The sequence below is a fragment of the Artemia franciscana genome, chromosome 21, assembly GCF_032884065.1.
Source record: "Artemia franciscana chromosome 21, ASM3288406v1, whole genome shotgun sequence".
Lineage (NCBI taxonomy): Eukaryota > Metazoa > Arthropoda > Branchiopoda > Anostraca > Artemiidae > Artemia > Artemia franciscana.
This window is the reverse complement of record NC_088883.1, coordinates 1,363,723-1,387,679: the sequence shown is the minus strand read 5'-3', so window position 1 is coordinate 1,387,679 and position 23,957 is coordinate 1,363,723. Positions and strand designations below refer to the sequence as shown.

At 33.6% G+C, this 23,957-nt stretch overlaps 1 protein-coding gene across 1 annotated transcript in view; it reads left to right on the top strand.

The window, feature by feature from the left end:
• The first annotated feature begins 17,365 nt into the window (after positions 1–17,365).
• LOC136040913 (zinc finger protein 271-like) overlaps positions 17,366–23,957 on the top strand; it is a 298,248-nt gene continuing 291,656 nt past the window's right edge. The window contains 2 exon segments of the mRNA XM_065725333.1: positions 17,366–17,727; positions 19,446–19,616. Of these exon segments, the coding sequence (XP_065581405.1) occupies positions 17,658–17,727; positions 19,446–19,616 (241 nt within the window). The 5' untranslated portion in view covers positions 17,366–17,657.

Below are 23,957 nucleotides of genomic sequence, written 5' to 3'. Positions count from 1 at the left end.
GCTTACCACCAGAACTTTTGATTCAGTATTATATCAAATATGTATTGCCTAAAATGGATTATTGCTCAACAATTTATTGCACAGCTTGTCATTCTACCATTGCAAGATTAGATGTAATCCAAAACTCAGCCATAAGAATTGTATTTGGAGCAAGAAAAACAACACCTGTTAGTTTCCTTCTATCAGAAAGTGGTCTAGCAGACCTTGAAACACGAAGAAAGATCAGATTTTTAAAGTATGTACAGAGGATTTCGTCTTTAGAAAATAACCACCCAGTTAAGTCAAAAATCATTAAACCTGGTCGCCAAGCAACTGCCAGCAAATCTAAAGCAAGAAATCAATCTAATTGCCTTGAAGCAGCATCAGAAATTTGTAGAAGCTATGGAATTGATATAGTACCTTCCAAAATGTTAAGAGTAGGTGAAATAGGTGTCCCTCCACCATGGGAGGGAAACAGGATCAGTTCAAGATTAGAATTCAATATGGACCAAGATACCTCAGTGGACATGGCATTCTGCATTATGGTGGACAAAGAGTACAAGGGATACCTTCCATTATTCACTGACGGATCGAAAGTAAATGAAATGAAGCACGTAGGAGCAGCATTTTGGTGCCCTTTTAAAACGGTGTCCAAAAATTTAAATTACCTCCAGAGAGCAATGTATTTCTGGCAGAAGTTTACGCTATTAAAAAGGTGCTGGAGTTCATTGAGGAACCTGTTGAAGAGGACACGGTGATCATTTGCTCTGATTCAAAAAGTGCGATTCAAGGCAGTTTTAAATTCTAATACTATGGCAAAACCAAATAGAGCTGTCCTTATATGCTACATTAAACTAAAAGACATAAAACAAGAAGAAAGTAGTTATTTGGTGGACTCCCGCCCACATTGGGATTTCTGGAAATGAAATAGCAGATTTCAAGGCCAAATCCGCAGTTGAGTCAGGAACACTAGTAACCGGCATGGACACTCCTTACGAAGTTATGATATTTGATAAAATGATTAAAGAGATTGATTATCAGGGATTTTAAAGTGAATAGAGATTTGACTGGGAATCTTTTTGTGACAATGAAAAAACAAAGAAATATAGAAACAAAGGTGTATAAAGAACTCAATAGATATGTAGCAAAGAAACTGTTTCGACTCCGATCACACCATGCTGGAGTTGGACTTCATAAAGCAAAATTTTTGGGACAGAGTGAGGAATGTCCTAAGTGTGGTGCATCAGAAACTATAGAACACTTAATGATAATGTGCCGTGAAAGCGAACAAGAGAGACGTCAAATAACCGAATTTTTCAGACAGAAGAAAGGGCAGCCGAGCCTATGTATGTTATTAGGAGGATTTGATAGTGAAGAAGAAAATTGTCGGATAGCTAGTCGTGTCATACAGTTTCTAACAAGAATTACAAGAGTAAAGAACATTTGAATTATAGATTCAAGAAAGAAGATTTCCTCCTACTATTCATTAAGAAGTGAGAACCAATTTGCCATAGAACGTCCTCTAGGCTGAACAGAAAGAAAGGAGTTAACGTCGACGTCAACTTAATATAAAGAAGAAAAGACTTGTTAGGGTGTTCCAGATGAAAAATCAAGTAACTTTAAAGTAACTAGAGAAGTTACTTGTATTTTACATTCACCAGGAACGGCTTTTGAAGTAACTAAGGTCTTATTCAGATAGAAAAAATATTACGACCAAGATTTTGATAAAACATTTGTTTTAGACTCATTTAGTCTGAATTTAGAATAACTTCCTGTGCATAAGTCCTTGTAAATATTGTAGCTAAGACCACTGACCAGTAGAGGAAACTCTTAGAATATTTTGGAACTGATCTTGAAATCAAAAAAATTAGATACACTCTAGGGGTGTATGAATAGGATATTCTAGGCTAGTTGCATGTTTAAACTTGTTTGTCTTGGGTATAATTTGAATAACGTAACCTCTTGCCAAGATAGCAAACAGTAGCTAAACTAGAATTTTACCACAATTATTTTTTCTGCATTGTTTCCTGATTGATTAAGCTAGCCTAACCTATATCTTGAATTTAACCCACTGCATAAAATTGACCTACATTGTTCACAAAAAGAAAAGCAGAATGCTGCATAAATAACTTAATGCCAAATTCATTATGGAAAGTTATTAATATTGCAATAAATCTGTGGGCATTAACCTAGATTTGGTTTAAATATCCTGTTTCTATATTAATTTCAGTGCATTAGTGTCTGAGATAGCATACAGTAGTGTTGATTATTGAAACTCTTTGGCTTAGACCTATCACTTTCTTTCATTCAGTTGAACTATTAAGGTTAGAATTTTAGACTAGGCTAGTTAAAATTTCCAAAGGATGGCCTTTTCACTAGGCTATCTTGAAAAGTATTTGAGCTTACTAAATGATTTTTTAATAATGGATATGCATCAAATGAGAGGGAGTTCCCTTAGATTTGACAAAATACTTTGGGAATTTTCATTGAAATATATATATTTTGGTACATCCATCAAGGAACCCCCCCCCCTCAGATTTTCAAAATACATTCCCTTCCTCCTCCCATTTACAGTTTTGTAAATTAGTACCATTTGTGAATTAGCATAGCAGAAAGACTTTGGTTTTGTCCTGGATTTTGTTTTATTTTATACTTGACTGATTTCAGCTTATTCATAGAAAATTGTAAGGGTTTCATGTCTTCATTTTTATGGAATTTATTTTTTTATTTATTTGCATAATTTTATTGTATTTGCTTATGAATAGGTTAAACTTGTATCATATCAAAGGTATAAGCTATATAAAAAATGCCAATTTTTCATGATAATTAAAAATGTTTTCTTGGGCATTAATTTGTGAACATGGAACATTTTGTTGTTAGGGCAATATGATTTTCAGAAACTTGTTTAATAACCAAATCAGGCTCATACTTAGGCCCATGACCTAAACTTAACAAGAGAAAGAAACAGAAACTTGCAGGTAGGATTTAATTTAGAGTAAAGTGGATGACATATATTTGAAATATTCAGTTCACCAAGTTTAACCTTTATAAAGCAGAGTAGTCACAACACAGTTTTCAGTTTACTGTATTTGCTTCTAATTAAATCTAGGCTTTCTTTGAGACCACAGTCCAAGATAAAAATGATTTACTCAAAGCACAATAAAGGAACAAAATTTTACAGCATCCATCAAATATTCCAAAATTCATGAAAAATATAGCATAGAGATGGGTGCATAAAAATTCAATGGCTGATTTAGGATTTTTCTGTGAAGGGAAATTTCTCTCTTCTGATGGCTGTTCAAAAACTGTTGTCTTTTGATAGGTAGAAAACAAAAATAACTGAACCTATAGACTTTGTATGCATTCCTTTCATCTCAAATACTTGATACTCTTCAAAACACTCACTATTATTGAAACAGATATCTTACAAAATCCTAAAATATCAAATAACTTCAAAAATTCAATAGATTATCTCAGCTAGAAACAATTTTAGATTTTACAATTTTACAGCTTTTTTCAAATCTTCATACAATGAATCAATCAAATCTTCAACTCTGCCAGTGGTACATCAGAAATGGCACAACATCATTTAGTTCTACAGTTGCTTATAGATGAAATAATGGATACTGATGTAGGATCAGATGAAAATGAAGAAAAATGGTGGTAAGTTGTAATATAATATTCAATTTAATCTTGCAAGTTATTATTTTTCTAGACACAATCTTGTATATTCAGGTATGGACAAAGTTCCAAAGCTGCCAATAGCACAATTAAATAGAATTCCGAAAGCTGCTGACACTTTAGCAGCAACTACCAAATAGCATTACTACTTAGCTACCCCATTTTCTCTATTGTGGGGTATATGTATAAATGAATGTTGGAGTGGAGACAAGTATTATGTTGACTAATAATTTGTAATTTTTTTTATTACATAGAAACAGTTTTTTAGGACCAAGAAAAAAGGATTCTGATTTTATTTAAAAATACATTATTTTGTTTTGCTACAAAGTCATTTATTGTTGTAACCTTCGATTATGTTGTTATTCATCATCTTGTATACAATCATTGTGTATTTTGATGTGCATATTTGAAGAAAAAGTTTACCATATGTATAGACCAACTAACCCAATAGGAACATTTTGACTAAATACCTGACAGCCTGTACAACCAACAAGTCTCTTTTTGCTTCCTGGCTTTTGGCTATGGTTTGTTTTATGCTTTCTATTTAGCTAATTTTGTTTTGCTGGTTAAATAGCAGAAATATTCTTTATTTGACTATGTTTTTGAGTTTAGGCTATTTTATGGTTTTCATTTAGTTATTTTCTTTTTTCCCAAGAAGGAATGTTGGTTAAATAGCAGAAATAATCATATAGGCTACATCACCTATCACTGTCTTTATAGAATAAACTTCTAATTTCTTGGAATTAATTTTTTTCAGGTTTGGCATTAATAAATTTACTCATAGATAACATAGGCCTCCAAAATTACAGTTTTGAAAATTCCGTAAAGTACTTTGCCAAGTTTCATGCTATTTGATATGTTAATTCCAAAAATGGTTCCCATCATTCCCATAATGTCAGGATTTTCTTGAAAAATACATATTATTTTAAACAAAACCCAATTTGGAAAAGAACGATGTTGCCCAATTTCTCGTGTACTATCTGGTAACATTAGTTTCACCCAATGCCAATTATTTGTTATTTCTTTATATTACATAGAAACAGTTTTTTAGGACTTAAAAGTTTCTGATTTTATTTAAATGGCCCTTGTGTTTAGAGAGTTAAAGAATTAAGACAAAAGGTCAAACTGTAGCATACAGAGTAGAGTATTGTGGAGGGGAAATCAAATCACATAACTTTTCCTAGCTAGAATTTCCTCTTTGTGGAGAATTTTTCCTGCAGAAAATTCTCCCATCAAATATTTTTTTTTCCTCAGAAATGCATTGATAAGCATCTTATCATTTTGGTTATGGATGCAGTTGTTGGCTTGTTGCAAAATTACAAATTTCTGATGGAATGTAAACATTAACTTGCTTTTCTGAATTTACAACAAATTAGTGCAAACATAAATGCTTAATTCGGTGGTGTCCATTGTAATTCTGAGTAACTTGCAATGTCAAGGATAATAACATCTTTGTTTTATTATACTTGGCATCTAAAGTTTGTGTTTCCAAGATTTGTCAGGGGCTAGTAGCTACAGTAAATTCTTTAATGATTCATAAATGAGGGTAGCTTCCCCCTCCTTAATAACTCATTTTTCACCCTGAAGTTTTTAATATCTTATAAAAGTTTCTTAGGGGCCATTTTCACAAGGATTCAAGTTCAACTAAAATCCTTGTGAAACCAACAAAAGATGGATAAAATTCATCTTCTGTTCAACTTAGAGATGGGCTTCATAATCCAGTTAAAAATGCGGCAAAAAACGTAATCCATCTCACTGATACCTTAACTCATATGGCAAATTTCAAGCAGAACTAGCTTAGCCTACTAGCAGTTGTCTTTCATTTTGGAGAGGCCAGGCCACCCAAGCAAAGGGTGTATTGTCATTACAAATGATTTTGCTGAAATGAGCTGGTGGAAAACTATTAGGAAATGTAAGGAATCTAGTTTACTGTTTAGAGATTAGGATATCACAAAATTAAGCATTCAATATGCTTGTTTGTAAATCTTAAGCAAATACAAACCCTGTTGGAATTTTGTTGATATGCATCTCACAATTAGTGTGTCTAAAGAAAGTTTCCAAAGAGCATTCAGTTTTCAGCATGCATTTTATCTTTATTGATGGTTAAAGAAAGCAATAGATATACCTACTGTAGTTGATTAGTAATAAATAACTTGCTGCCTTTCTGCATAAAAATGTGCATTTTTATTATAATGTATAGCTTTTAAAGTCATTAATTCATGAGAAGCCCCTTCTCCAGTTATACCAGCTTTATGGGTAGTAAAGCCTTTTTAAAATAATCTGAAATAATTCTTTGGGGGTCCTTACCAGTGGCTTTCCTTTCTACTGCAACTAGCAATAGGTGAAATATATTGCAGTCACTAAAAATTTACAATCTTACCTATTTTACCACTATTAAGTTGCAAAAGGGGTAAACTAAATATTTACCATGGAATTTGCCACAAAAGAAATTTCTAGCTTCAAGAAATTCAATCATGCCTTTAAAACAAGGGATCCTAAGTTAGGTCAAAGTCTTGAAAATGTGCTTCTAGTATAAGTAATTTGTAAATAAAAATTTGTATCTTTCTAAAAATGAGATAAAAAAAATCCTGCAGAAAAGAAACAAGACAGATTAATAAAAGAAGAAATACCATGGATGCCCATGAAATGTAAGATAGAAATGAACAAAACTTCAATTATGCATCTGTTTTTTTTAAACAGACAGGAGGAATAAACCTCCAAGCTTTGACAAATTCAATCTCACTTTTGGAACCAGGTATAAGACTAATTTCCAGGGAATGAAAACAGTAAATCCCTGGCTTTTCTATTGACACAGGCAGTGAAGGGAATAAAAACACATTTATTGTTTTGCCTATTTGTTCAACTTCTCTGTCTGTTCTACAAATTCTGTATTATATTTATTTATTTGATAAAAAAAAGGCAAAATATCATAGATAAGATTTATTTGCAAAAAAGCCTGCAGGCCATAGCAAACACATGCAACTTTATACAAGCACCTAATTCCAAACAACATAAAAAAGCAAACAAACTTGCAAACAACTTAAACAAGCAAATAAACTTTCAAACACTTTATGAATTCAGAAACACCCATAAATAAACTCTTACTAAGCTAACTCCTCGAACATGATTCCCTATGCTTAATCCCTAAACAAAGATTAAATAAAAAAAAAAGTTTTTTAAACTGAAAGTAAGGAGCAATATTAAAACTTAAAATGAACAGAAATTACTCCATATATGAAATGGGTTGTCCCCTCTGCAATCCCTCACTCTTTACGCTAAAGTTTTTAATTGTTTTAAAAAGTAGAATTGTGGCAAAGAATCAAACTTTAGCATAAAGAGCAAGGAATTGCAGAGGGGACAACCCATTTCATATACAGAGTAATTTCTGTTTGTTTTAAGTTTTAATATTGCTCCTTACTTTCAGTTTAAAAAACTAGTTTTTTTTATTTAATTTCTGAACATTTTTGATTTTGGCTCTCCACACATAAATTATTAAAATGAAATTTGCATATTAATTTATTTTTTTTTGGCTAAACGGCTTTCTCTTAGTTTTGATCAGACGATTTTGATAAATAAGGGGTGGGGAAGGAGGCCTAGTTGCCCTCCAATTTTTCGGTTACTTAAAAAGGCAACTAGAACTATTAATTTTTAACAAACGTTTTTATTAGTAAAAAATATACATAACTTAAGAATTAACTTACATAACAAACTTTTATACTCTTATATTTTTTTATTATGTATATGAAGGGGTTTGTCCCCTTATTAATAACTTGCCTTTTATACTAAATCTTAAGTTTTGTCCCAATTCTTTAAGAATGACCCCTGAATCAGAAAGGCTGTGGAATAAATAGTTGAAATTACCACCACTACTACTATATCATCTACAAATAATATACATGATAGCCTGAACCAATCCAAAGATACAAATGGGGCTCCATTATTTTTTCATAAAACTGTCTAAATCATTAACAAACAAGGAGAAAAGCTTTGGGGATAAAGTATATCCTTGTTTCACACCCAAATGAGACATAACTAGTCTAGAAAATTTCCCCATCACCTTTACAACAAACTTCACCCTCCTATACATAGCTGCTATTATTGCTACAAAACAAGATGGCAAGCCTATTTCAAAAAGGCTTTCAATTAACAACGTCCTATTTACTGAATCAAAAGCACTTCCCAGGTCTAAAAAGATACAAATAGCCAACCATTTTTCTATCTCAATATTTCCAAAGTAAAAATATGGTCAATAGTGCTGAATGTCAATCTGAATCCCACTTGTACTGGACTCAGTATTTCCTCTTTATCTAACCAATCTCTTAGCCTAAATTCCAAAACCTTATTTGCACATTAGGAGAAGGGGGGGGGTGCATTATATCAAATACCTAACCTAACCACCTCTATATATAAATATTAATTTAAATGTAATTGCATCATAGTTTGTTTCACAAAAGAACCTATCTTTACTTATTGAGTGTGTTCTGAATAACACACAAGTACCTAACAACCATATTGATGCATAGCTTAGATTTTTTGTTATGCATTGATGTATACAATTCTTCTCAATTCCTATTTTGATAGCAATACATGAGGGTTTGAGTTTCACATTATTTTGCATAATTGCATAGCCTACTAGTTTTGACCCTATTTTCTTATGTAGCAAGAAGTTAGGCCTACTTAAAAAAGAAAAAAAAATTGTCACCATTGCACAGTAAGTGATATCCTGATTCAATGTCTGTAGCTGGGAGTGTTACAAAACATTGATTCTTCATTTGAATTCATTTGAGTACAAAAAACATTTGATTCTTCTTAAGTTTTTCCTCTAAATTTCTCCAGGTCGGCTAATCATTATAGCTAGGTGTACTGTGGCTAAGCTTACAGAGTCACACCATTGACCCTTATCACAACCAAAATATCAGCAACACCAGGCCTTAAACTCCTAAGCTTAGGTTTTCAAGCCTGGAGTAGCCTACAAGAAACTTTGCTAGGAGGGTTCAAATGTATCTATAAATTAATATTAAAAAGTTGTTACAGGCTACCAATAAACTGCAAAGTTTTTTGAAGCACTTCAATGAATTACAGGATTCAATCTAGCCAAGGCTAGCTTAAGTAATTATCATTAAATGTTTTAAATCAGCTTCCAGAGTAACACAATGTTTCTTTCTGTCAAGTGGGATTGAACTAAGCTTTCTTTGAACTATATACATTTTTTTCTGGACAATTAGACATATTGCTCACTCTAGGCTATGCCATCTCTACAAAACAATTTACCACTGACTTTGGATAGGCTAGCAACTGTCCAAGGATTACAGGAATATAATTAGAAGCTTCCTAAAGCAAGACCTGAAGACTTCACCCCCAACAAACTATTCAACCAAGCTTCTCTAGATATGCCCAGCAGATCACATTAATGTTTGGAACTTTACCAATGAATTTTTTATCAAAAATCATTTTAAGGTCAAAATAAGATTATTTACCATCACTGGTTCTTTTAACAATTGCAGTTCCATTCTCTTCCCTGCATAAAGGCTCATAGTCTTCAAACTTTTGTGTGTTAGCCATCATGAAAGTTTTATATTATTGTAGTAATGATAATGATGCTAAGTTACTTAACTAAAGATGCTCGTTAACTATCTTTAGTAAAAGTTACTGAAACAGTTACTTTGAAGTAACTTTTCTGTCGTTCCAGCTGCTAAATAGCCTCAGCTGGAACGGAAAAAGTTACTTTTAGTAACTTTTCCGTAACTTTTAGTTACTTTTTGTCTCAGCTGGAACACGCTGTAGCATATTACTAGTTGGTCTAATATGTAGCCTTTTTATTTTATGCTCAATTGTTTCCACTTTTTTTGATTATTTCAAACATTCTCTAAAAAGAAGTGGCCTTATTTACGCAGCTGAAAAAGAAAGCCTATTTATCTATAGGCCACTTAATTTCCATTGTTTGAACTAGGCTAGTAGACATATGTTATACCAATATTTGTAAAAAGAAAAAATATTATACTTTGAAAGCGAAACCAGAATGCTGGTGGAAAGAGATTTTGGCTGTTAGTTTTAGCTTTAAAGTTTTAGCAAGTTAAATGTCTCATGAGGATAGGCCAGTAAAATTCTAGTTAATTGACTTCTTGCTATCTTAGAAAGGTTTTAGGTTAGGAAAATGAAACTTTCAGGGTTGCATCTACAGACTAAAGTATGTCCCTGGAAGGGGTTTTGAAGCAACTACCTCCACTTCTTCTCCCTCTAGAGGGCCCTGACCTATGATGACCTTTTAAATATGTGTGTTATAAAAGTGAAACCTTGCAAAATAGATCTTCTGCTTAATTGATGTACAAAAAAACTGTTTTTGGCTTCATAACTTTGCTCAGTTCCATTTTATAAGGTTTTAAAGATATGCAAATACATTTCCTAAATTTTGAAAAAAAAATATTGATATGGCTCAAAATTCTACCCAAATAGCAGGAATTGTAATTTCAGAACTAAAGGCAGAGAAAAAGGAACTACTAACTGAGAATTAAGGTAAAATGTTATTTTGTCAAAATTTCATTAGGTATAGACCTGTCATGTAGGCAAATTTCAGGGCCCTCTAGAGGGAGAAGGAGTGGATATGGGTACTTTAAAATACCTTCCTGGGACATACTTTAGCCTGTAGACCCATTCCTGAAAGACTCATTTTCCTAGCCTAAACCCTTTCCGAGATAGCAAGAAGTCAATTAACTAGAGTTTTACTATAGGGGTAAGACAACCAGTATTGGGACACTTCAATCACTCTGCCTATTCTGGGACAGAATCGTTGGTTGGATTGCAACATGTCCAATACTGGGATAAAAGACAACAGGTTTTTTGGAAGTAACCCAGAAAAATGTATAGATTGGGTGTCCAAGATTAAAGTCTTTTGTCCCAGTATTGGACATGTTGTAATCCAATCAAAGATTCTGTCCCAGAATAGGTGGAGTGATCAAAGTGTCCCAGTACTGGTTGTCTTACCCTATATATATATATATATATATATATATATATATATATATATATATATATATATATATATATATATATATATATATATATATATATATATATATATATATATATATATATATATATATATATATATATATATATATATATATATATATATATATATATATATATATATATATATATATATATATATATATATATATATATATATATATATATATATACTAGAAAAATTTTAGTTAATTGACTACTTCTTATCTAGGAAAGGGTTTAGGTTAGGAAAAAGAAACTTCCAGGGATGAGTCTACAGGCTAAAATATGGTTCCATGTTGATATTACCTGAACAGTTGTTTTGGGTCATGAAACTATTATTAATAGATACATTTTGACTTTTGGATTATCTTTTCTCTCTTGCATAACTACTGCAAACTCACTGTTATGGAGTTATTCCAGTCCAAATATTCTTGTATTTACACATATAGAATTGCAATAATTTCTGTTTTTGTTGATTAGATGTTTGAAATTGAAAACCTGTAATAGTTTAGAAACAAATTTGGGGTATATATTTGCACATTAGGTGGGTGGGGGTAAAGCATAGCATGTATTAAATATGTAAACTAACCATTGCTATATATAATATATGCTATGCTTTACCCCCTCCCTCTCCTAATGGGCAAATATATAATAACTCCATAATGGTGAGTTTATGGTAGTTTTGAAAGAGAGAAAGATGTTCAAAAAGTCAAAATGCATCTATTAACAATAGTCTCATGACCCAAAACAATTGTTCAGGTAATATCAACATTGACAAAAATATGTTCTGGGAAGGTTTTTAAAGTACCCACCTCCACTCCTTTGTCCTCTAGAGGGCCCTGATATTTGCCTATATGACAGGTCTACACACATTGAAATTATTACAAAACAATATTTTACCTTAATTTTCAGTTACTAGTTGATTTTTCTCTGCTTTTAGTTCTGAAAATACAATTCCTGTTATTTGAGTAGAACTTTGAGCCAAATCAATGTTTTTGCAAAATTTAGGAAATGTATTTGCATATCTTTAAAACCTTATAAAATTAGATTGAGTAATGTTATGAAGCTGAAAAAAAAATTTTTGTACTTCAATTAAGCAAAAGATCTATTTTGTATGGTTTCAGTTTTATAACACACATATTTTTCAAGATCATCAAAGGTTATTTGCACATTAGGGTAAAATTTATTATATTTAGTTTACCTATTGTTGCTAAAAAGAGGGATATATTAACAGGATAAGTTTGTTTTGTTGTTACTTGGTTGTTTTACATTTGCTGTTGTTTTTTTTTTCTTTCATAGGCATGTATTTTGGGGGTGATACCTGACATGGGGATGCCATGGATATTCTGTGGTAGCCACAACACTTGGCTGGGTAGAGAATTTAAAGTGGCGAAACCCTATAGGCCAGTGTATTCTCCTGATGAGCCCTTGTGTTGGGTTGTTGCCTCTGAATTATTTGTCTTTATTATTTTTTCTATTGTTTGGTAAATGACGACTTATACTTATTGACGACATGACTGCCTGTCCATGGATTATTCTTTATGGTTGATTGTGTATGGCTATGCTGTTTGACCTATGTGATTGTATGGATGAGTAGGGTTAAGGCCTCGTTCAAGTGCTGGTCTATATTAATCACTAATTTAGGAAGTCAGTCTTCCTTTTCTCCTTCTGTCTCTCTCTTTTTTTTTCTTTTTTTTTGTGTTTGTGCTGTTGCATTGGTGATTTCTCTTTTCATGATATATATATATATATATATATATATATATATATATATATATATATATATATATATATATCAACAATTATAATCAATTTAAATGGATTACACAATCCAAAATTGAATTAAAATTAAAATTGAAACTGAAGCACAATTAAAATAGAAATTCACATAGGCCTCATGAACATAAAGCATAGGCCTTAAGAATAAATTACAACAATGGAAGAATGCTCAATCTAGAAAAAACCTTGTTTTTTTGTTGTTTAAAAGTACTGTACAATTTTCTCTAGCCTTTATTATAAGCCAGTTTTGGCTTCTTGTTTTTGCTGCAGTAAGTAAGGGTAAATGTTTTACAAGTAAGCAATAAGTGAAGTAAGCAATAAATTATTTTTTAAGCTTTATTAAATGTTTTAGTTTTCTTAATCATTAAAACCATCAATAAGCCTTTCATCAAAGTAATTTTGGAAGCACTTGACTTGAGACAAGGTTTGTGCCTAAACTGACATTGTAGAATACTCACCTTGCTTTGCTTGCATTAGTGTCTTATTTATAGTGTCTTATTTATTCTTCCTTGTATGAGTCATTGCTTGCTTGCTTGTACATATCGCTTTTTCTTTTTATAAGTGCTTGGGTTATAATAAATGATTAAACTTCTACATGGTGTCAGAAATAACCAAGTAAAGATGGATTCAGTTCATTGCTCAACACCAACGATCGACTGGAATTCACAAAACTTGAAACATTCATGGAATAGATTTAAGCAGCATGCAAAATTAATGTTCAGTGGCCCCCTTAGTGGTAAAGCAGAAACTGTGAAATGCTCATACTTGCTCATATGGGTTGGTGAAAAAGGCAGGGATATATTTAACACCTTCACTATTGCTGACTCAGAACAGAATGTATCTGCATACCTGGAAAAGTCTGACACTTATGTGGAACCAATGGCAAACCCCATTTTTGCCAGATACAAATTTCACAAAAGGAACCAGGATGCTATAGAGACAGTTGAACAATATGTAACAAGTCTCAAGATCTTAGCAAAAGACTGCTCATTTGGGAATTCGGAAGATGAAATGGTCAGGGACAGGCTAGTTTTTGGTATAAGAAATGACAGAATCAGAGAAAAGTTGCTTACACAAGGATCAACACTCACTCTCACTATTGCCATTAACACAAGCCGGACAATGGGAGAAACCCAAGCACAGCTACTAACTATGAATGAGGCAGAGCACAAGACAGCTATCAAACAAGAAGTCGATGTTGTGAACAAATATCCTGAATGTTATATGTGTGGTGGACAATATTCCCGTGGACACAAGTGCCCCGCAAAAGGAAAAACATGCTTGAAGTGTGGTAAGATCAACCATTATGCTAGAGTTTGCAAGAGTAAAACAGTTCACCAGCTAGGAATTGCAGGAACAAGCTCTGGTTCTCAGGATATACATGCATTAGACTTCTCCCCTTGCTCGGGAAGCGAGTTGTATATTGATTCAATTCATTCAATGAATCAAACCAAAGACCATCACATTGATCTGTACTTCAGTACACAAAAGAAGTACATCAGCTTCAAGCTTGATACAGGAGCAGATGCCAACATACTTCCATTTAAGGAATATGAGAGATGTTGTCCCCTTCAAAATCACTGCTTGATAACAGGCAAAATCACTGACTGCATTGAAGGAAGGGCAACCAGTTTGGGTCAAACTTAGTGACAAAAAGAGGTGGGAAAGAGCATTGCCAATCAAAGTTTTTGAAGAGTGTATGGACAAAGACTTCTACTTGTTTCTCGTTTTCATTGTTGAGGTCAGGTGTGTGCAACCTTGACAGGGTGTCAGCCACAGGTATTTCAGAACCTGGTCTGTATACAAATTTCAAACTATATGGCTGTATTGACAGCATCATGCGTTGTAGCCGTGGCGGTGCTTTGGATATCGGTTTTACAAGGATGCTTTCTAGAGGTTTGTGGTCTGTTGTTATTGTTACGGTTCTGCCATATATATACTGGTGGAAATGCTTGCATCCAAATACAACTGCCAGCAATTCCTTCTCTATTTGTGAATACTGCTGCTCGGTTTCACTCATTGAACGTGAGCCAAAGGTGACAACATTATTGTCAACTGCTAGTGCTGCACCTAGACCATGCTTTGATGCATCTACTTTTACCTCTATGTTTTTGCACTTTGGGTCAAAGTATGCTAAGTTGCTGCAAAGGGCTGACTTTGTCTTTGAAAATGCCTTTTCATGAGCTGGTTTCCATTTGTACTCATCAGCCTGTGCTAGCTCTCTTAGGCTTTTGTTTAATGAGGACAAGTTTGGTATGTACCTCGACAAGTAGTTAAGCATGCCTAGAAGTTTTTGAAGCTGCTCGCTGTTTTCTGGCGGTGGCATTTCCGTAATAGCCCGAGTTTTTTCGGGGTCGGGCTTTATTCCTTCCGAGGTCAGAAGATGCCCAAAGTATGGGATGCTCTCTGCACCAAACACACATTTCTCTTGGTTAAACTTCACATTTTTCTCACGCGCACGTTCTAGTGCTGCCTTCAGTCTTTCGTCGTGTTCTCTATCATCAGCACCACAAATGACTATGTCATCGACTATTAGGCCTAGATTGAGGTTTTCAAAGGCCTCTTCCATTTTTCTCTGGAAATCGTCTTGTGCTGAGTTTAGGCCAAAGGGATACCTTTTGAATTTGTAACGACCATAGATGGTGTTAAAAGTTGTCAAGTCGGATGATTCATCATCAAGCATCATTGACCAGAATCCACTAGTGGCATTGAGTTTGGAGAAAATCTTAGCTCCAGCACACCTCTGGGTGATGCTCCCGAATGTTGGGATTGGATAATGTGGTCTTTTTAGGTTCTTGTTCAGGTTCATGGGGTCCAGACATATCCTTAAGTTCCCATTTGCTTTCTCCACTATTACAACAGAATTAACCCAGTCAGTAGGCTTTGTAACTTTCTCAATGATTTTCATCTGTTCCAGGCGATCCAGTTCAGCCTTTAATCTTTTCTCTAATGCAAATGGTACACGTTTTGGGGGTTGAACTGTAGGAACTGCTCCTTCCTTCAGCGTCAGCTTACACACGCCAGGAAGTTGGCCAATACCCTCAAAGACATCAGCGTATTGGTCTATCATGATCTTGATTCGATCAGGGCAAGGTTGCATTGTTTGCACATCAAATATGAATTTGACAAGACCAAGATCAACACTGGTTTGCCTACTAATTATTGGCACTTTCTGAGTGTCAACCACGAAGAATTTGTGCTTCTGTCCAGGCCTATCTTTGTATTGTATTTCAGCTTCACACACTCCATATATGTTCAACTTCCCGTTGGTATAGCTTGTCAGGATACTGTTGGTTTTGTTTAGTGTGGGACGGGGATAGTGTGATTCCAGCTGTTTGGCTTTCTGGAACTACTGAGACGAACTTGTAGTCAACCAAGGCATAATCTTGAAGGGGACAAGAGTTGTAGTGCCCCCATCCATGCAGCATGAGATCCTACAACAATTGCATGTATCACATCTTGGCATCACCAAAACCAAGCAGCATGCTAGGACTGTCGTATTCTGGCCTGGTATCACAAAAGATATCACTTCATATATATCCCAGTGTGATGCATGGAATGCCTTTCATGACAAGCAGCAGCAAGAGCCGCTTATATGCTCAGAGATCCCAAAGCTATCCTGGGAATACATTGCCATTGACATCTTCAACTGGCAAAATCGCCAGTATCTTATCACTGTCGACTACTATAGTCGAGTCTTTGAGCTTGATAAGCTTGACTCATTGACATCATCAGCTATCATTGTTAAATTAAAGAGCCAATTTAGTCGCCATGGAATACCAAAATTACTTACATCTGATAACGCTCCAAATTTTCTGTCATCAGAATTCGAGAATTTGCCAAATTATGGGACTTTAGCCACGAAACGAGCAGTCCGAAATATCCACAAGCTATGGACTTGTTGAAAAGACAGTCCAAACTGCCAAAAAACTCATGTCAAAGGCACTAGAGGACAAATCGGATCCATACTTAGCAATCCTTGAATATCGAAACACACCGATTGATGATAGTCACCACTCACCTGCAGAATTGCTGATGAGTCGCCAGCTTCGTTCCGTACTACCGGTGATTTCATCACAACTCGAACCAAAAATAGTGCCTTACTCGTCGTTTGAATTCAACAAACAAAAGAAACAAGGAATTCAGAAATCTTACCATGACCGAACAGCAAAATCACTGACTGCATTGAAGGAAGGGCAACCAGTTTGGGTCAAACTTAGTGACAAAAAGAGGTGGGAAAGAGCATTGCTAATCAAAGTTTTTGAAGATGCTCCCTGCTCATATCTGGTGAAGACTCAAAATGGCTCAACTTATCGGAGGAACTGACGACACATCAGGCCCCGAATGAGTCCAAATGATGATCCTCTAGGGACCGAAACAGATAATACTCTTCATCCCTCACCAAGACCCATCTTCGATGGCCCATCATTTGGAGCTGGAAACGTCTCGCCATTTGGAACCACACCGTTGCCACAAGTACTCTCGGATCTGTCATCTCTAGAGCAAGCATTAACGTCTCCTCTTGCCCTTAGAACTCCAGGGCCTATAGCTGTACCTCCATAGAGCAATGAGGATGTCTCTACCCAGATGCCGAGAGATACCAGATATACCACTCATTCTGGTCGGTTAGTCAAACCTGTCATTCCCTTTGACCTTTGAAGTAGTAGCTTATAAAGAAGAGGAGATGTAGAATACTCACCTTGCTTTGCTTGCATTAATGTCTTATTTATAGTGTCTTATTTATTCTTCCTTGTATGAGTGATTGCTTGCTTGCTTGTACATATCGCTTTTTCTTTTTATAGGTGCTTGGGTTATAATAAACAATTAAACTTCTACATACATGCAGTTTCCTGGATCCTAGTTTGGGCTTTAAATATGATTATTAAAGTGCTGCTTTTTCAATTTAACAAAAGTCAGTATTCTGTAATTTTATTATGTATGCATTAAAGAAAATTATCATACATGCATTGCTCCAAAGAAAATTCAAGGCACTATAAAAAGACATGACAAATAAAAGAAAAAATTGTTTTCAGTAAGTTGTGAAAAACTAGAGAAAAATACCAGTTTGAAAATCTATCATAGTGAATACATAACAATCTGTATGTTTTGTTGACAATTTTAAACTGGAGTGTCATTTCTAAGTGTTGTTGATAGTAAATTAGTATTATATGTTTTTTTAGCTGACATTAACTTATTTTGTAGATAATATTATGGATGTGACACAAGCTCCAAACATGGCTGAGCCTATTACTATTCCTGAGACTGCTGTTGTTAAAAATGGTAAGTCATCCAATAAAGATTTTGGTAAAAAACTAAAAAGAAAGCTATTGTCTCTTATTCCTCTTGCTCCTAAAGTTCTCTGTAAAAATAACAAAAAAGAAAGAACATGCTACTGCCTAAAAGCTAGGTAATGAAAAAGTTATTTTGCTACACAAAAGTCTAAATTTTTAGTTATATTTTTCAGTTCAGGGAGATAAAAAGTCTCTTAAGTTTACAAATTTGTTCTTACTATTTTCTGTTTTGATAATTTTCTATTAATTATAAGGACTAGTTTTATTATAATTATCTATAATAATACAATTATATATTAATTATAGAGACTAGTTTCTGTCTCTTACAATAAGCAGTTTCTTAAACCAAATTACCTTCATCATTTTTCATAACATTACTTGATATTTGTTTGTTTTCTGTGATTATCTTTTTGTGATTTTTAAATAAATCAAGAAAAAGAAAAGGAGTTTATGATAAGGTACATGTTGGTGATTAAAGAGGATACACCAAGCTATCTTCTTTTTTTTCAGTTACCACTAAGTACCCTTCTTGGCAGCTAATGCACAAGCTGTTGGTTTTTACTGTGTGAAGTTTGTTATTGTCTTTATCTTGCCACTTTTTATCTGTATCATTTCCTTGACAAAGAGCACATAATTTCATCAGGTTTTTGTCAATTTGGCCAAATTCTCTCAAGTTTCCCAGTTTTCCCAAACTTGTTATCAAGAGTTGTTCAGGTGTTGCTAGTTTTATATAGCGCAGTCAATAGATTTTGAGTAGTAGGGGTGCAAAACATTGATTTTTTCTATGGTTTTTTAGTAGATTTTAGACAACTTCCCCTTTCCCACCCTGCACATATTCACTTATTTTTAAAACACTGTTTGTTTGTCCTTTTTTCATAAATATGTGCTATTTTTCAGCATAGCTAAGTGTGATTATCTAATTGATAGCCTACCAAAGATATTCCATGTTTTATTTTCCAGACAGCATAGTCTTTATGTTTATTGTAAATAATATTTTCATCACAGAGATTTGTTTGTTGATTTTAATCAATACTTGTTCTAAGATTCAAGATTAAGCCATATTGAATCCAATGATAGTTTAATCTCTAGTAGTCTGATTTGTATGTTTGTTGTGTCTTAAAATTACAAGCTTGTCTCTAGGCAGTATTTGCTGTCAATTGACACCCTGGTAAAAAGGAAGATCTTTTTTCAGGGGAGGGGGGGGGGGGGTAGAAAAAATTCATATAATAAGTAATAATCTTTCAGTTATTTCATTAGAATTGGAAGGAAACATATTTCAATTACCAGCTATGGTAAGTCAATGTTTCTGAAACAGGAAGTGGGGTACCTATTTTCTCTCATGTATATGCACAAGTTTTCTGAATCATTTTACCAGTATAGAATTTGAAACGAAATGTGTAAAAGATGCAATAATAGGATTAATTGAACAATTTTAAGAAAACTAGGACTAGCATTCAAAGGAAAAAGCCCTATTGTCACCTATTGTTTGGTGGCTCTTTCATGCTAGATAATTTTCAAAACTGTTTTAGCTCTAATTCTAAATATTTTGTGTTGGCTATTTGCCAAATATAGTTTTATTTCTCTCCTTATAAGGGTCATTATTCTTTCTTGTGGCCATTGTGTTGAAAATGGGAAGCAGCTGGTCTTGCTTTTTAAGTTTTTGTGTTGAATGTGTTTGATGTCCCTTTTATTTACACTTTCTTTCAGAAGTTGAAGAGTCTTTACCAAGTCATGACAAGGAGCTTCTTGACTGTCCAAACCATTTTATATCTTTTAAAAGGGAAGATGTTCCTGTGGGTACTATTGGCTGTTTTTCAGGACCATGTAAACTTGAACCTGACAACAAGGAACTGAGCTCTGCATGTTTTGACAGTGAAGGTACATCTCAAGCATTTGGTTTTTGTATAATCAAATATTTTGAGTAATATTTTATTGGGAAAAACCAGAACAAATTACAATTTAATTGGACTTCATAACCTTAAAATTTGAAAATGCTGAAGCCAAAACAAGATGAAAAAGAATATACTTGAAACCATGCAATGGATTATGGACAACAATTCCTGCAAATTCTGGAATTTGCAAATTTCTCTACAAAAATAATTATTTTGTTCAAAGAACTTGTTTCAGTTCTATTTTAAAATATTAAATTAGTGTCCTTGTACTATAGTAGTAAATAGTAGGTATTGCAGTGTAAATATTTTGTATTTGTAGATGATGGTATTTATTTTTTCACTCTTCTTTTTTTATCTCCATTGCTGTAAATTGAGCAGAAAATATATTATTATTATTATATAAAATTTTCAAATAGCATTACTAAACGTTTATAGTAGGACTCAGTTTGCATTATGAATTTTTGGAAAACACATCAAAATAATTTAAGTATTAAACACAAAACCATACACTCAGTGTCAAATATTCCCCTAAAATTGACCTAAGTTTTTAAAAGGAAAGACTTTAGTGTTACATAAATCAGCACCATATTTATGGTGTTTGCAAATCTTTAAAGGGATTATGCTACCATATGTAGATATTTCCATAAATATTTCTAGAAAACCCCAGTTTAAACAAAAGTTTAAATGGTGAGATGTTTATTATAAATGTTCAGTTATAAAAGAATGCCCAGCATTTATAGGAGTAGGTCAGAGAGGAACAGAATTTTCGTGTGGAAAAAGTGAAAACTATATTTCTGTTATGTCCACACGAGTATTAGTAGTGAAAAATGGTGCAAAAAACAAAACCACTTAAAGCAATGACATGCACATGAGCCTTGAGATTTTTCTTGTCATAGTATTTTCAGTAGAAAAAAAAGAATTTGAAGATATTTTATAATACAAATAAGTTAACATGAACTTTTTCCACACACTTACAAGCCACACTCCTTCAATGGTGCAGACCAGTTAGGGTGGCACTGCAGGTGTTGCGCCAAGAGAAGAAAGTGATAGGTCACTTCTGAACTATATGAAGACTACAAAAGATGTGAGGGTATTTTCCTTCGTGTGCTTTAGCTACTAGAGCCTAAGGCTTTTTTGTTAGTTAGCTAAATACACTGGAAGGATTTTAGACTTACAGACACATATTCAAAACTTTATACTGGATACTTAACAACCTCCCACTCTTCAAATCCTGCACTCTATCTAAAGCCCCAATTCAATCTGTAGATAAAATCCTAATTTGTGAAATGGGTTCCTATTTATCTAATTATGATGCTTTAGTTTGTTCAGTTTTCATATTATATGTCATTTTTCACATCTGTTTTTTTATGTCTTGGTGGGCTATTAATTATTGAGAATGTTTTATCATACTTTGCTTATTTTTCATCTCTTAGTTCTAGAAGCTAAATATGCTTTGCCTAGTCATGTCAACATGATCAAAGAAACTTCTACTAATTCTACTCTATCACATGAGCATGAACAGCTACCTTTGAGTATTGAATCCAGTATATCCAATTTAACATCTGTGTTGGACTCCCAAGATGTAGATGTTAAGGATAAAGGTGTACTTGAAGATAATGGAGTTGTAATATTAGTTTGAAAAAGAAAATTCTCCAATTCACTTATCCCCTAATCCAACTAAAGTACTCATCTTCCATTATCCCACATACTCTGCTTAAGTATTAATCTACTACATTGTTACGGGGTGGTTTTGTTAATTAATAAGTTTGTGTTGATGATTTTATCTTAAAGGGGGTTTGCGTTGAGTTGCTTGGGACACTTCTAAGTCTTAATAGTTTAATGTGGATATGGGAGCTAAATTATTAATAAAATAAAAAGGCTTCGTATAGAATCCCCGGCAACCTGGGAGACAGAACCATCTCGGTGTTGTTCGAGGTCTCTTGAAACAAATATAGATTCCCTTGGGACCGTGCCTGAAAGCTAGAGGAACTGTACCTGATGCCCTAATACATAGACAGAAGATGATTAAATACAATAAGGTTTATTTACTTACAATATACAACTATTGACAAAACAGCTTCAATGACTTATTGCATGAAAAGGTGAACATGAGCAATTGATCTTGACAATTCGAATCCTTCCTTAAGACTAACTATTCGCCCTTGCGTTGGGCTCATATATCCAACGCGCGATTTCTCTGAACAAACACCCGCCAGACAGGCTTAGTGACCTGTGGAAGTTGACCTCCACTACTATTGGTAATATTTAATCATGTGACTAGTCTCGCATCCAAAAGTTGTTTTTATGGCAAGGATTTCCCTTTTGGCTTTGAGTTGAAAAACCCAGGGGTCAGAATAACTGGTTACTTAACTTGTTAAGTAACATTTAACTTATCTAAATGCACGTAGTCCAACTGCGTTGGATTATGCAGACTGTTAAATTTAGCAACTGTTAAATTCTAAGGGGTGTGACTGAGAAATTTAGTCCTGAATTTAAGAGTTCCTAGATGAGTATGGATGAGAGATTTGGTCCTATATTTGAGGATTTCTAAGGGGGTGTGAATGAGGGATTTGGTCCTGAACTTTGTAGAGGGGAGGGGGCTGGTCTATATGTTACATATCCCCTTTCCCATTGTAAATTGATGTCCTCATCAATCAGTCTAATCTCTTTCTTTAAATATTGCATTTATTCCTTATTGTCTATAAAAATTTTATTATAATTCCATAACCTTGTAGTTGATGATTAAAATTTAAGAAATATTTTTCCTACACCTTATATATATATGTCCTGCACCTAGCACTAAAAAAAATTATTTAACCACAACACTTGACATTAACTGTTATTACACATGAATACCTGGTTCCAATTGTTTTATTTTTACTTGAAGTTTGAACTGTTATATTTGATTTTTAATTGATCCCAGGTATTTTAACAATAAAAATAAAAATACACAACGTAATATAAAAAGATTTCCACTGGCATTTTTATTTACTTAAATTTATAATTCACTATTTGGCACTTTTTAAATGTTCATCACTTATTAGTTCTGGATATTAGTTTCACACCAATCACAATTTTTGTGTCCTTGCCCTATTTACTGATTGAACAAATATAATGTCATTTTCTAATTTATCACCATATCAAAAGTAAAGACTTTTTGTTTTTACGCTTCTACAAAATGGGAAGCGCGGGACCCAGAATCACCTATCCCCAGCAGTTTAAGTACAAAGGTACGGCCGGTACTACAGTTCTTCTGTCCTGCTCCCGCTCTCTTCTGCATTTAAGCGTTATCTTTATTGTTTGGCGTTATCTTAATTTAATTCAGTAGACTGAAGTACTATTTAAGACCTTACTTGGTAGTTGATTCCTAAGTTAAAAAATTAGGATTTAGGATCTCCTGTTCTAAATCTTCATTAGGTCTGTGAGGGTTTCCATGTTGAATTGGGTTCACTAATGGTGTTGTTGTGGTGGGTATGTTGTGGTTGTACCCGCTGGCTGGATCTTTCGTCTTCTCTAGTCTACATTATTCAGTCAGAAATGAAAGATGATAGTAAGTAGTTGGTTTTATTTGGGATGTCGCTTGGGTGATAGTTGTACGGTTGAATCAGACGTGTCTTGGGCATTCTTCTGTGGTTGATAAATCATGATAGGTGTTTTGTAGTCTTTGACCATGACGTTTTGTTGGCCAATGTTAGTAGTACGCCAAATTCTGTAATAAAAATTTCCAAGCAGAATCATGTTGTTAACATATAAAATGGTACTAGTGATACGATAATGTAAAGCATTATTGTAAATTTAAATTGCATAATAATAGCACATAATTGCATAACAGTAATATTATTTTTTTTTTCAAACATTCAAAGTGAAATCGAATGTACGATTTCTTAAAAGAAGTTTTAAATTCTAATAATTTTCAGGTACATTTGAAGTAACGTGAGGTAAATTTGGTCATATAGCAACTGAAAATAGTTTTATTGGTACTACACTATTACTATATTATTATGATTACATGTAAATATAAAATCACGGCACTAAAGAGGGTTATATGTATGTAAGATTATATAGAGATCTTAATGTTCTGGATCATACTTTAATCGAAAAAAATTTGAACCTTCAATGCGTGATTAGTCGAAAAGTAATACATTTTGCATCATAGCCTTTCAATTATCACGCCTTGGAACGTTTTTTTTTTAAATAGATCAGCAAAATTACAAGAGATGACCTCTTAAATCTCTTGCACATAAAAAGATAGGAACGAATTTTTTCGTGCTTGTTAGAGGTCTATATTTACATAAAGATTTTCTGCCAAGAATATTTTTGATGTATA